General features: G+C 31.9%; 1 protein-coding gene across 5 annotated transcripts in view; it reads left to right on the top strand.

The window, feature by feature from the left end:
- Akt3 (AKT serine/threonine kinase 3) overlaps positions 1-15,442 on the top strand; it is a 302,015-nt gene that overhangs the window by 104,234 nt on the left and 182,339 nt on the right. For all 5 annotated transcript variants that reach the window (XM_071599993.1, XM_071599992.1, XM_071599991.1 and 2 more), the window contains exon 3: positions 7,767-7,892. In XM_071599993.1, the coding sequence (XP_071456094.1) occupies positions 7,767-7,892 (126 nt within the window). The remainder of the gene's footprint in view (positions 1-7,766; positions 7,893-15,442) is intronic.

Here is a 15,442-nt window from a genome sequence, read left to right as displayed (position 1 = left end):
CATGCATTTATCCTGTAGCCATATTTGGTTTAAAAATAGTTATGGTGTATCACACAATCATGAATTATATATTCTTTATTTGTGGTACTATCTATGAAATCCAGAATAGAGAAGAGGTTTTGCCATATTTTCTTAAAGGTAATGCATATGTGTAAATTTGTTTGGCATTTGTCAAGAGCTAAATATTTACTACATTATGAACCATGAAATGAAATAGATTTTATATTGAAATTAACATTACATCTCTTTTTGTCTTAAGTAAAATTGACCAAAGAGGACTTTTATTTAAGAATATTGCCAAAGATAGTTTCTTAAAGCATTTAAACTTATTTTTTACTGAAAGCTGCTCAGTTTTTGGTTTAAAGCTGCTGTTTGGAAATTCTTAAAGTACTTGTATTTTCATGATAATATATGTTTGTGTATATCATTTAAAAAAATAATTTTTAGAAAAGCTGGTGCAATAGCGCACACATGTAGTCCAGCTATTTGAGCATGAGGTGGGAGGATTGCTTGATTCCACGAGTTGAAGATCAACCTAGGCAAAACACAACAAGACTCCATCTCAAAAAACAAACACACAATAAGTGTTTACTCACTCCTCTGATGTCCTGTGTCTGACTTTAAAAGAGTTAGTAGTATTAATCAAACTAATGCTATATTTAAATATTGCATAGCTTTTTGCATTTCTTTAGGTAAGATATATGTTTTATATATCCAACACTATTTAAAGAAATTGTTTTTGACTGATGGGATGAATCTGTTACATTGTTGCATTATTTATATAAATACTCCTGAATTAGTACAATGTTGATTACATTTTTAAGCCATTTTTTTTTTGTATAAACACTAGTGGCTCTTTCCATCTATTAATAATGAGCATTATAAAGTAATTATTTTCATTAATGCATAGATCAAGTGTAGATGTTATCTATTCATTTTTTTTTTCTCAGGTGTATGAAGAAATAAAATAATCATGTATTTTAAAACCTAGATTGTGATTAAGCATGGAAATGAAATTTTTAAAAACCAGTATTCTCAGGAAAGTTAAGCTTTAAATTGTTTGAGCTTTATGACAGTAATTCCTTTTCCTGACATAGGTTTGAAAATGCTTCCACCATATTAAGTAATGGCTGGTTTTTGAAAGCTCTTATAATAAAAAGTGGCCATTGGTCATTTTAAAAGCTGTATTGCCTTTATGAGTTAGAAAAATCAGAATTTCAGTTTGCTATACAAACTATTAGTAATTAGGGTCTTTTATTTTCTATATTTTAGGAAGGCAGTATCTGTTAAAAAATAACAATTTGAGTGTTTTGTTTAATTGAATTCTAAATGATCATGGATTTAAGGAAAATGGTGCTACAGTTAAATAGATTTCAATTGAATCACATCTGTATTTCTTTTAATAAGATCCCAATACACCTAATTATGTTTTTAGTATAATTAATTTTAATATAGAGGGTAGGTGTCCATTAGTTTTAATATTTCTTCAGCGTTCTCAACTGGTACATACTTCAACACATGTCTAACATTCAACCATTCGTGAAGTTAGGACTAGGTTCCAGAATACAACCTAGCCTCAAAATGGAAGCATATTCATTAACTCAATTTATTTGTGAGAATATAAATCTGAATTATGTTTAAGGGTCATCCATTTGCATGTCGAACAAATGTAGAAATTCTCTAGTTTTCCTATATGAAAGACCATTTGCATATTTTAATTAATGCATTTGTAGTCGAGAGACATATCCCTAACTTCTGCTTTAGCACTTTCTGATGTCTTCAGCTTTTAAAAAATCAATTTGGGGACTGGGGATGTGGCTCAAGCGGTAGCGCGCTCGCCTGGCATGCGTGCGGCCCAATCCTCAGCACCACATACAAAGATGTTGTGTCCGTCGAAAACTAAAAAATAAATATTAAAAAATTAAAAAAAAAATCAATTTGATCTCAGTGGAGTGTTAATAAATATGAACACGAATGATGTGACTCTACTTTGTGTTCAACCAGAGACATGAAAAATTGTGCTGTATTTGTGTAATATGAATTTAATTGCGTTCTGCTGTCATATATAACTAATTAGAATAAATAAAATTTAAAAATTAGAAAAAAATAATGAAATAACATCTACATGTATGGACTAATTTAGGTTGAAGATTATTAAATAAAAAATGACATTAGGTGAGCAGTAAGAAATGAGCCCTGTCAATTTTGGGGAGGGGAGGGCCTGTATCAAATGCATATAAACCCCAGTAAAGATGATCCATTTGAATATCATATTAAAATTTTTAGATGATAAGTATGAATCTAAACTTATATCATGTCCCATCTCATGTTGTTAAAGACAAAGCCTGGGAGCCAAATTTAAACTTACTTGTAACTTGTTTTCTATAACTAACACCCATTCAAAATGAGATTGTTAATTTGTTTTAATATGAACAGGAAAAATCTGGAGTCATAACTAGGTAAAACTGAACTCTAAAAAGGAATCTTTTCCAATTCCACAATTCACAAATAGAATTCTTCACCATTCAGAGAATATGGATTTTTTCATTTGAATTTTGGAGGTATTACCTGAATATGTATACCTCTTATGCCCCAAATTTAAAGAATCAGTAGTTGTTTGTTTGTTTGTTTAAACAAATCTTTGGAAGCTGCATTAGTTACTGTATTAGTTGCTTAGTGCTGTTGTAAGAAATCACAGCAAAGTAAATGGCTTAAAACAGCACAAATGTATTCTCTGCTATTTGGGAGGCCAGAAGTTAGAAAATCAAGTCTGAGTAGGGCCACATTCCCTTTGAAGGCTGTAGGGGAGAGTCAGTTCTTTGTTTCTTCTTGGAATTCCTTGGCTTGTGGTAAGTATGTCACTCCAACTGCCTCTATAGTGTTACATTGTCTCCTTTTTTTCTTATGTGTTAAAACCATACTTAAAAGAATATTTGTAGTTGGATTTAGGGATCACCCAGATAACCCAGGAGCTTTTCTCAAAATCCTTAACTGAGTCAAATTTTTTGTTAAATAAGGTGTGTGTGTGTGTGTGTGTGTGTGTGTGTGTATTTCAATTTTTATGTTAAATAAGGTGTGTGTGTGTGTGTGTGTGTGTGTGTGTATTCGAACATATAAGGTCATATTTGCAGGTTCCAGGGATTAGCATGTATGTATATTTTGAGGGTCCATCATTCAGTTTACTATAAAAGCCAAAATATCAGGATCTTTTTTTGGGAAATACAGTCAACTGGATTTGGTTAGTGATGGACCACATGTACCATGTTGGTTCCAGAAGATTACAATGGAGTTAAAAATTCCTGTTACCTAACTAAGTCCTTGCCACAGGCCAGCATATTGGTCATGTGTCTGTGATGATGCTGGAATAAATCTGTGCTGTCAGCCATACAAAAAGTATAGCACATACAACTATTTATAGTATGATACTTAACAATAAATGATGTATTAGTTTATTTACTGTACTATAATTTTTAATCACTATTTTAGAATTACCTCCTCCTACTTAATTGAAATAAAGTATCTACTGTAAAATATCATATACTGTGTATGGCCAGCAGCAGCCTCATGAATCTCTTGTTTTTTGCCTTATCTGTTAATTGCATTATTTCTTCTTAGGCTTGATTCAGTCTTGTGTTGCTTTGTTCATCATGGCTCTAGGAGTGAAAGGTCATACATACACACACACACACTGTAGCCTAGGTAGTATAGTAAGCTAAATATCTAAGATTATATAAGTAAACTCTATGAAGTTTGTACAATGAGAAAATCACGTAAGGATGTGTTTCTCAGAATGTATCTCTGTCATTAAACAAAGCACAACTATGTAAGTATTTTGGTATTACATGTATTTCAAAATAGATATAACCGCCCGGCAAAGAGGATGAAAAAGAAGTACCCATTAAAGTAGATAGAAAAAGTTGAGAAGAGGTTGTATTGGACACTTTGTCCAGTTGTGACTGCAGTGCTTACTGAAGGTTAATCATGACAATGCATGCAAATTTTAGCTGTACACTGGTGAGTGTCCATAGAACAATCTCTTGAGAATAGTTAGTATCACATGAATCCTTTTTTAAATGACTTTCTATTATAATCAAGCTATCTTAAATTGAAACCTATAAGTCATAAATATGAAAGTATAGTAAAAATTAATTACTTCATCCAATATGAATTTAGGTGAAAATTCTGTTTGAAAGTAAAATTGTGGCTGACTTTTAACAGTTCATCTAAAGAGAATTGGTTGCAAGGGAGGTACCTTTGTTTTGGGCACTTAGCTTCATAAAAGCCAGAACTTTTTGTCCATATTTTTAGAATAGTCTGAGAACATGTTTCTTAGCTCAACATTGACTACTTCAGCTACTGAGCCAGTGATGAAAAAGTGTTTAGTTCCTTTTCCTTGACCAACTGGTCAAAACCCAGTTAGGATCTCTAGCCTGCCAGAACAATTCTTCCCCCTTACTTAATCCTTAGTATACACAGTGTCTTGCCTGGATATTGTGAAAAGCAATAATTTTTTATACTCTTTCAGGCTAGTGATCTTGTCCTCCATAAAGTGACAAGAAAGCTTGCTTATTTTGTTATTATTTTTAATTCCCATCTGTTGAGTCTGTGTCCCTCTGTCAGGCCCATTCCTTTATAAATTAAACAACCTCTTCATTCCATTTTTGGAACTAGATACTGAATATTTAATTAGGGCAACATACCATACTATTATGTGAACTTTTTTGCAGCATTTTATTGGGAACATATAAGAGAGATTCTTAGGAACTACTTAGCACCCTTCTCTAACATTTAGGGGACACCTGAAATCTGGTGAAATACTGGAGTAAGTCCCATGAAGTTAGAGACCTCATCCTTTTTTTGGCAGAGGTTGGGAGGGGGTCACATCTCAAGCACCTCGACAAATTACCAAATAAATGAATATATGCTTTAAGCACCTTCTAAATCAATTCATATTGTAGATGAACAATGATAAGAAAACAAAACAAAAAAGGAATCTCTATTGAAAGTTTGAGATCCACTTTTAGCTTAGTATGATAACTGTTAATTGAGTCAACTCAAAATCATTTTAAAAACTTAGAAATAATGCTTTTTTTCCTTTTAGCAAGAAGGGAAATTTTCAATTTTTCTTCTGTGTGAATGAATATCTCACTGTATATAATGTACTATTATGTTTAAGGGATGCATAATTTATTTTAAAAGAACTTTTTGGCAACCAGAAGTCCTGTTATAGACCACATAAAGTATTTTAAATTTCTAAAATTTGATTTAAAAGATTCATTTATATGGTGATTTTTTTTTTTTGTTTCTGACATCTGAAGGTGTAAATACTTTATGGCTAAAAGGAAAGTAGGCTTAGAAATAAAAATCTGATTTTTATTTCTTTTTAATGTCACATTTCCTGAATAGGTGTATTTTGTTCTGTTCAAAATAAAAAGAAATTATGTTATCATGTTTTTTTCAATTTTTTCAAATGATAGTTTCATTTTACCTTTGATATAATTATTAAACTATTGTTATTTAGCTCAACAGACTTATATATTGTATCAATATAAATCTACATTACTATTTTACAACATTTGAAGTCTGCTCTTGTATCATTCATTGGAGAATTAAGGTCTAGTGATTTTAAATTTTATATAGGAATACATAAGTAAAAACAGAAAAGTAAAATAACAAGGATAAATAAGAGGAACTATTTCATTGTTAAAATGGGAACTGTGAATTTAATTCTTTTGCTTTTGTGAATTTAGTTTAAGAGACTGTCAACATTAGTACCATATTTTTTTTTCAGTAAAATGATGGAAGGGCATTAGTTTTCTTTTGTCTTTTTTTCTTTTATGCACTTAAATATTTGTGAGAAAGATGCCCCTATATTTCCTCCGTTTATTTAATGAATTGTTATTGCACCTCAGTGAAGAGTGATACGAGACTAAACACTTCAGAGTATATTACACAAGGGGAAAAAAACTGACATTATTTGCTACAATAATGAAAATTGAGCTTTTAAAGAAATAATAAAATTTTGGAAAATGTTTGTACCACTCTGAGACTAGTAGGATGACGTGGTGGTCTTGATAAAAAATGTAAATGTGAAATTTGTCGACATTTAGATATTCATAAGTCAGTAAACAAGTGTTTTCTGTAGGACCAGTGTATAATGTTCCAAATAACATGCACAGTGTAAAAGATTCATTCAAAGTCTAATGTAGATGAACATTTTTTCACAAAATGTACAGAAAGTTTATTGATAAGGTTTCAAATTCCATAATGCAACTAACCTTTTAGAATCTACTCCTTGTTGAAATCTGGTATAGTATCAAAGAATATATCCATAACTATTTGAATAGTCAGTCTTCTCCTTTCCAACTGTATATCTGTTTGAGCCAGATTTTTCCGCTGTATTTCAATTAAAACAACATAGTGGAGCAAAGTGAATGCAGTAGCAGAGGAGAAAATCTATTTCTATTAAACCAGACATTAAAGAGATTTGCATAAATGCAAAGCAGTACTGCTCTTATATTGTTTTTGAAAATAGTTAATTTTATGTAATATTGCACGTACTGGGTTTATTGTTACCTTTAAAGAAAGTAATAACAAGTTTTAAGTTTTCTTGTTTTTAATTTGTAACACGGTAAACACAAATATAACCTACATAAACTTAAAACTCTTTGGGTTCTCAGTAATATTTAAGGATGTAAAGATGTTCTGAAGTAAGTCTGACAATTGCTGATTCAGAGAAATGATTCCACATCTGAAATATATGTTGGCAAAAGATTATATTTCATGATACATGAAGTCTATATTACCTAGTTACTGATAGGATAAGGAGTCAGAGAAGTCAGATGCTAGATTTGACCTTGGGTCAAGAGAAGAAGCTGATTTGTATCAAAAACTTAACTACTTACTTTTTTTTTTTTTGTAGTTCTGTGATTCAGCATTTGAGATTAAATAACAAGTTAGAAATATCCAGTAGAGAGCTGGAGAATGAGACCAGCTAGCCATCCAGTTCTTGCGGTGTCATGGAGCACCTGTATTGCTTAGAATTAGGAAGAATCTGTTTTGTGGCTAAGTAGAGCTTATTTATAAATCTATGTATGTATATGTTTATTGGATTATGTAATGGCACTGTGCCATGTGTTCTTAACAATTATGTTTGTGTATGTGTGAGTTGGTATATGGTTTAAGTGCTACTAACTCATGCTTTTTTGTGTGTGTGCTTGATTTACAGCGCTGTGTGAAAGGTTATTTTCCTCCAAAAATAAAGTTACAGTCAAGATTTAACAATGAAAACTTAACTATTTTTTTTTTTTTTACAAATTATGTTATTAGTTAATGGCACATGGAAGAGAAACATCTATTTTGTATTCCTCTTATAAGTGGTTTTCATTGAAATTCATAGATACTGTGTGCCCGATTTACCAAGGCTTTTTAAACCGGCTGGTAATAAATATGCTCTCACAACCATCTGATAAAATGAAAAACTGAACAAAATGTGTACTCAGATGAATGATTCTCTGAAGGAATAATGGTGCAAATGAATTATCAAAGTGTGAAATCATGAAAAACAAAACATGTTTGGGTTTTTATTGAATGTTAATTGTAGGCTTATGTATTTTCTTTTGTAAGCTAAGTTAAAAGAAAATTGCCTAACTAAATTTTTGAAGGCCAGTGTTGTAGGACATATATTGCATCATAATTTATTTTTCGTGTAAAGGCTGCTGTTCATTTTTTTTTGCAGCATTAACATGCATGCTTTCCTTACATAGGAGAATATATAAAAAACTGGAGGCCAAGATATTTCCTTTTGAAGACAGATGGCTCATTCATAGGATATAAAGAGAAACCTCAAGATGTGGATTTACCTTATCCCCTCAACAACTTTTCAGTGGCAAGTAAGTTGATTATAATTGTTGATTCACCTTGTTTTTATTTGTAGGATTTTTAACATTTTACAATATAATAAGAAGCCTATGGGAAAGTTTGGATCCATTTTAAATAACACATTTTTAACTTTGATAGAAATTCCAATTTATCGTGATTAAGCATATAATCTTATACAGTGTCATATAGTTTAATGTTTTTCATTTTAGAATTTGCATGTGATAAATACAATTTCGAGATATGTGCCACAAGTTTCTCTTTAGAAGATGTAAAAGAATACTTTTGAACTTGGTTGTTAGATTGAACTTAGTTTGTCAGGTGTTCAAAGTTTTCTATTACAAACTTAGGTCATTTGATTGTATTGTGAGAAACAAATTATTTACATTAGAAATAATTTTCCGAGGAGATTTTATGTTCATAGTTGTTTTAACTTGTTTAGAAATTTTGTATTTGAACATGGCACAAAATAAACTGAAAAATGACAGTTATCACTGATATGTCATGACCAGGCTCTTCAGACTGTTCAGACTTGCTGATTCATCAGTGAAAGGATCTTTCTGTGTTAATTCAGAAAAAAAACATTTTAAAGTTAAACTAAAAATCAACTTTTATGAGAGCTTGCTAGACTCTGGATCATGAAAATAAATTTTTAACTGGACAGCCTCCTTAAATTTTATTTTGGTCATACGTTATCTCAGCCATACTTGAAAAACATGAGGAAAAATTGAAGCTAAAAAATTTCAGTTAAATAACAATTTTAAAAATCCAAGAAATCAATAGTTTCTGAATGTTATTAACATTCAGTTTATCATTATAAGAGACTTAGTCTTCTTTATCCTTATTTATTTCATTTTTTTAAAGGAAAAGATAAACCAAAGGGCTTGTGGAATCATTTGAATGATAAGGATACCAGCTTATAATAAAGGCCCTCTACATTTATGTCAGTAGATTTTCACATAGAGGTTTTATTTTTACAAAAATAAGACTAGTATGTATTAAAAAAAAAATCTTTTTTCCCAACCAGAATGCTCATTAGATATTAATGGGTTTGTTTCAGTAGGGAATTATGTTTTAAATTCTTTTGCCAAATATATTTTGTATTGACTTAAGAACATATTTTTATTCTGAAAATCTTTTGGGTGAACATTTGCTTTAAAGACATAAAATTTATCTTTTAAACCATTAGCAATGTATGTTGTCATGTCTCACCTAAAGTAGAATAGTTTCTTAGTTTGTCCATTTTGCTAGTAATTCTATTGGTTTGTTTGAAATAATTTGGAAAAGCGCAGAATTCCTTTATCTGCTGATCAAAATGCAGCATTTTTTGACCTTATGAAATTTCACACCCCAACAAGTTTTAAAGACATACTGTATGTCACAGTCTGCCAACATCTGCTCCAACACTTCCACTGGCAGAGGCTGAAATAAATGCTGCACTCTTGGGGAAAAATTCTATTTAGTGACTGACAAGTCAACTTATCTATGAGATAAATATTAGTTGACATCTGTAATCTTTATATAAAGTAGTTGTTGATACTTGACTCAAACTAATGAATTTGTAGAATAGTTCCTTAGCTTTCAGGAATTATTAACTTGGACCTTACAATAAATGAATTATTTTAAATTTGTACAACAACTTTGCCTTATCTCTTAATTGCATTATTTCTTCTGATACCTATGGGTATGACCTTAGACCTTAGGTCATTCTCTGAAACTCTCATCTTTGGCATAGTGGAAACAATCTGAGTTCAATGGATTTATAAGGACCTTTTGATCCTTTACAGTTCATGATTCTATAGGGAGGCTTTGAACAGGTCCCTGAAGATTTTATAGAAGTTATGCAGATTATTTATAGAAGAATATTCCAGGCAGAGGTGACAAACAATGTTTTTATGAAGCATTAAAAGAAGGCATAGTTGGAACATGAAAAGTTTCTTTCACCAATAGTCTCCTTTTCTCCCTATTTCCCTTTCACTCTTGCACCCTTTAATATATATATATTTTTTTTAAAAAAAGATACCCTGGAAAGCAGTATGGAGATTCCTTAGAAAACTTGGAATGGAACTGCCATTTGACCCAGTTATCCCACTCCTCGGTTTATAACCAAAGGACTTAATATTGGCATACTGTAGTGAAGCAACCACTTCAATGTTTATAGCAGCTCAGTTCACAATAGCCAAGCTATGAAACCATCCTAGTTGCTCTAAAACAGATGAATGGATAAAGAAAACGTAGAATATATGCAAAATGGAATGTTACTCAGCCATAAAGAAGAATGAAATTATGGCATTTGCTGGTAAATGGATAGAACTGGAGAGTATCATGCTAAGTGATATGCTAAGCTAGTCCCAAAAAACCAAAGGCAGAATGTTCTCTCTGATATGTGGATGTTAACCCACAACAGGGTAATGAAGAAAAGGGGGAGGAATAGGAATAGAAAAGATAGTAGAATTAATCAGACCTATCTTTCCTATCCTTATGAATGAATACATGACCAGTATAACTCCACATCATACATAACTACGATGATGGGATCCTAATTGGAACAAATTATACTTGTTTGATATGTCAGAATACACTCTCCTTTCATGTATATCTAGAAAGAACAAGTTAAAAAAGGATACTTTTACAAAAGTATTTGTAAGGTGTTTTGGAAAGTGTTATGTCCCCATGATAGCTATAATCTGAGTCCCCTATTTTTCTTATAATTAAAAGCCTACTTCACATTTATGTGGGTTTTAATAAAATCTTACTAAACTAGGCATTTTATCCATATGAATAAAGTGAAGCATGAGAAGTGGAAGGCATTTTAGTTTTTCTTTATAAATTAAATTTTTAATTCCTTCCCATCTGATTAAAATTTTGCACAAGGGTAGTCTACACTCATGATTTCTATTTTTTAATCACTGCAGTCTAGTTTCCTCCTTTATTTACTTGATTGAAACTCCTTTTCATGAATTCTCCAGTGACCACTTAATTTTTAAGGTAGAGGAAAATAAAAACATATGAACTTAATTAATGTAAGTTTTACATGGCATGGGACCCTTTCGAAACAAACAAACACATAAACTTGTATATGTCTATGCTTAGGTTTGATGAAGATATGGCTAAAATGAAGGAAGTATGAATGGAAAAAGGGGGTAATCTAGTAGTAATAAATGAGGGATTTTATCAAGGCCTGTTTGTTTAGACACAGGGACACAGTGTCTTTAGAGATGAGGATGTTTCTTTACTCCAGGTATAGGGAGGAACTCTCTACACTGAGCATCTTAAGACCTCCTTTAAGGAAAAATCAGAGAATTCTTCCTAGGTTTTTATGACCTGCTTCAGGGGAGAAGGGTAAGGCTGTCCTTCCTACTTCTACTGTTTTCTCAAATGCCTCAGTGTTATTTTGGGGAAGTGTGTGCTGAACCCCATCATTAAGTCTAGTAGACATTTTTTAGTTCTTATTTTTTTCTGGATTTCCATCTGGCCTTCATTTATTCTTTTGATCACATTCTCCTTCTATGATGATCTCTTACATTATATAATATTCTGAGATATCTCCTGATTTTTCTCTTTGTATAATGCATTATTTTGGTATTTAACAGAATTCTGGTTGAGGACACTTTGCATTTTGTACCTCTTCTTTGAGTGAGGTATATTCACTTGAATGAGGTGTTTAGGGTTTCTGTTAAAACCTATATGCAGCTTACTCCTATCCTTATATCTCTTTAGACCAGACATCTCTATATTAGATGCTTTTTGGACTTTACATGTCCTAAGCTAAACTCAAGATGATTTTGTCTGTTTCTTCCCTTGTATCCAATATGTCAGTTCTGTCTCTGCCTGAACACAAATTTGGATCCATTTCATCGTTATCTTTACCCAACTCCTGATTCCCTTTCTAGTTCTGCTGATTTGCTTATTTCTTGAACCTGTTATGTCTTTCCCTGTAATTCCCCTCGAATGAGCCATCATTATCTCTGCTATGGATTCTTAACTAGATTTTCTGCCTCTAGTTGTACCTCTCATATTCCTTCAGACATTACTTCACTATCATTTAAATCTTATTTCCCTCCCCCCATCCCCATACCAAAATTATTTTTCTGATATTACACCCTAACTATGCCATTCCCCTGTGAAAGCCTTACCTTGGATCTTCATTGTCCACTGGATAATATCCAGTTACCTTAATATATCATACAAGGATCTCTCTAGCCTCTCCTTTCAATTCTTGCTTGCGTGTTCTACAATTGTGTTTTAGTAATACTGAATTGTTTATAATTCCCTATTTAACTTTTGCTGCTTTTCTACTGTTAGCGTTTGTTTATGTCTTCCCTCTGGTTGAAATTTTTTTTTGAAATTTTTTTCTGTCCTCTATTTGCCTGTATAATTTGCTTTCATTTAAGATTTAATTCAGATTTATGTTCCTCTTCATGTTCCTTCTAAAATATTCCTCTTGGTCCTTTATCAAGCTGTTATCTTTTCTTGTACTACTTTCTTTCTTGGTTGTTTAGTTCATGTAGTTCATGTATATACCTCAGAGTTATTTTAGGGGAAACAATGTAGTCTTATTTATCTTATATGCAGCTTCCAGTGCCTACATATAATGATTTACTAACTGCTTTTGAGTGAATATCTGAAAACATTTCATCCAATTTTTTTCTTTTTTTATATGAGAAAAATGAAGCCTTTGAAAAGTCAGTGATCTTTTTAAGGTTGCCTTACTACGTAATGGTAGTTAAGCATCAAGATTAAAACTGACATTACTTCACTATCATTTAAATCTTATTTCCCTCCCCCCATCCCCATACCATGACATTGTGTTAAGTCAACTTTCAGGTACTGTAACAAATAGAGATAACTTAAAAAGAGAAAAGATTTATCTTGACACATAGTTTTTGGTTGTACCAATCCATGATTGGTTTACTCTGTTTTGCGGCCTTTGGTTAGGCAGTGCATCATGGTGGGAGCATGTGGCTGAGCAAAATTGCTTATCTCATGGCCAGGTGGCAAAAAAAGAGAAAGAACCAGAGTCCTACAGTTCCCTTCAACAGAACACCTTCTATGACCTAAAGGCTTCCTACTAGGCCCACCCATCACCTCTCAAGAGTGCCAAACTCAGGATCAAGCCTTTACCTTAACACATGGGACTTTGGAGGACATTTGAGATCCAAAGTATAACTCGTTTTCTATAGATTTTAAAGTAATGAGGTATCTTTTGCTATGCAGAATGAGAAATCTTCAAGTCCTGTAGAATGTGGGTAATAATATTTGATCTTTATCCTTCTTTGAATGAATCAAATATGAACTAGATTTAAAGGTGCCTTCTAAATATAGTGCTATAGAGATGTAAGTTTTAAAAAGGCATTTTTCTAAGCAAAGTACATCTCTAAATAGACTTATGGTGTGATGGGTTTCTGATGATGGATGATTAAGATCATCTGTGCACAGGTTAACTCTCATCATTGAATAAAAAAAATACTGTAAGATATACATATTGTCATAATACTTGCGTATTTGCCCATATGTCTTTGGGCCTTATCCTATTTCTGAAAGGTTTCTTTTTACTCTCTGGTGTAAGAGAAGAATGCCAGCCCTTGTCTCAATAAGCACCTCTAGAATTCTGCCTTACTCTGTACAGCATATACTGGCCTACCTTGAAAATATCTTTACTTCTCTGTAAACTTTCCTCAGTCCCTTCTATAAAAAAATAGGTTAGTCTGCGTTTCTTAGGCCAATTTTAGAAATTAAGTGAAATGTTTATGCTTTACCTATTTCTCTCTCTGTCCTTGAAAAAAATGTAAGGAATTTATGGAGCTTAAACCTAACAAAAAGTGTCTTTATCTCTGAATAAATGTTGAAGTATACAGAAAAATCAGTTCATTTTCATTAATGCTTTCATGGAAATACATGGGAAGAGGGAAAAAGCTTATGAGTTGATTCTTAGTCTTACTCAATACAGTGCCACCTAGAATAATAATCTTGTACATCTAGAAAAACCAAAAACTATATAAATAAGTGGACTATGAGATGACATAATAATTTAATTTTAAATGTTTATCGATCCTTATATAATCTTATATAGCTTTTATATGCAGGGATGGATGATATTAGTACGGAACAAATAGCAATGGGAAGGGAAATGGGAGTAATTGCCTAAGTGAATTTTATTTAAAACAAATGCAGTAGAAATTGAGAGAAGCAATATGTAAGGGTAACAGAGGGTGACTAAGTGAGAATTTGTTCATGAGATAAGGTTAACATAAGTCCTGAAGGGTAGGTTTTTAGAAGAGGGCATTGTCAGTAAATTTAACAACTTAAGCACACGTAAGAAGAGAGATTTTAACTTGCTTATTTTGTGAATAGTGTAGGCAATATCCTAGATGGATAGAGAACTTATGTTGGAGAGGAATAAAAATTAAGATTAAATAGTATGTAATCAGATAGTGAAAGTTCTTGAAAAACATATTGATACTTTTAATGAAAACCATTAGGAACCATAAAATTTGGGTGCCCAAATCAGTATTTGATTTTAAAAAGCAGGGGAGGACCTATCTAGTTATAGTTTGCAGTGGAAAAGATATACTCGTAGAAAAATAGGCCATGAGTCACTCATCAAAGTATTGTCCACTCCTGCTTCCTTTCCATACTATTACCTACTGAGCTCAGTTCATCAGTTCTCTATGAATTGTTTTCTTGCTTTCAAATATTCTCCTCTCTGAATTAAAAAGTTATTTGCAAATACCATCTCCTTGCTCAGAAAAAAATTCAGATATTCTCCATTTTTCACAAGGGAAGGCTGAATTGTAATTATTTTATATATTGTATATCCACATGATATATATCCAACACACTTGCCCAAAATCATATCTATATTTATATACCCTAATCTTTTCCTTTTTTCTTCTGTTACTCCTTAATGTTTTACACGTTATTTTTGAAGCTAATTGCTATATTCTTTTGGGTTCAATAACATATGGAATTTCTAATCTTGTTTTTATTTTCAGTGATTTCTTAGGCCATTTTTATGTACCTGATCATTTGATGATTTGATGCTTTCTTATCCTTACTTGTGATCAAACTTTGAGGTAAATGGAAAGTTAAATCTAGCAATAGGTATATCTTAGTGTAAGTACTAAATATTTAAATATTCATCATAAAGTGTCTTATTATAAATTTAGTTAAATTTGTTCCCAGGCTTCATTATCATAAATGATGTTATGTTAATATATTGTTTGCAAAACTTTACCCATTAACCAAATTTAGAATTGAAAATGAAGAAAACCTTTATAAAAATCACTTTAAAAGGAAGTGTCCCCCCCCCCCCCCCCCCCCCCCCGGCCCAGACTACAAGGTAACAATGCCTTACTGTCACTTGTTTCCTCCCTTTTGTTCAAATTGTACTCCAGTTTGACAAGAAAAAGTGTAACCCTGTATTATTGGAAAATACTCTGGCAGTCGTGTGTTTCAAATCTAGCTTTCAGGGGTAAGAAAGCAACCCAGTGCATCTCTGAAAGTTTATAAATATAAACTTATGTGTGTACTATTTGAGTTTCCCACTATATAGTTTTACTAA

The sequence above is a fragment of the Marmota flaviventris genome, chromosome 12, assembly GCF_047511675.1.
Source record: "Marmota flaviventris isolate mMarFla1 chromosome 12, mMarFla1.hap1, whole genome shotgun sequence".
Taxonomy (NCBI): domain Eukaryota; kingdom Metazoa; phylum Chordata; class Mammalia; order Rodentia; family Sciuridae; genus Marmota; species Marmota flaviventris.
This window is presented reverse-complemented; position numbering and strand designations above follow the sequence as displayed.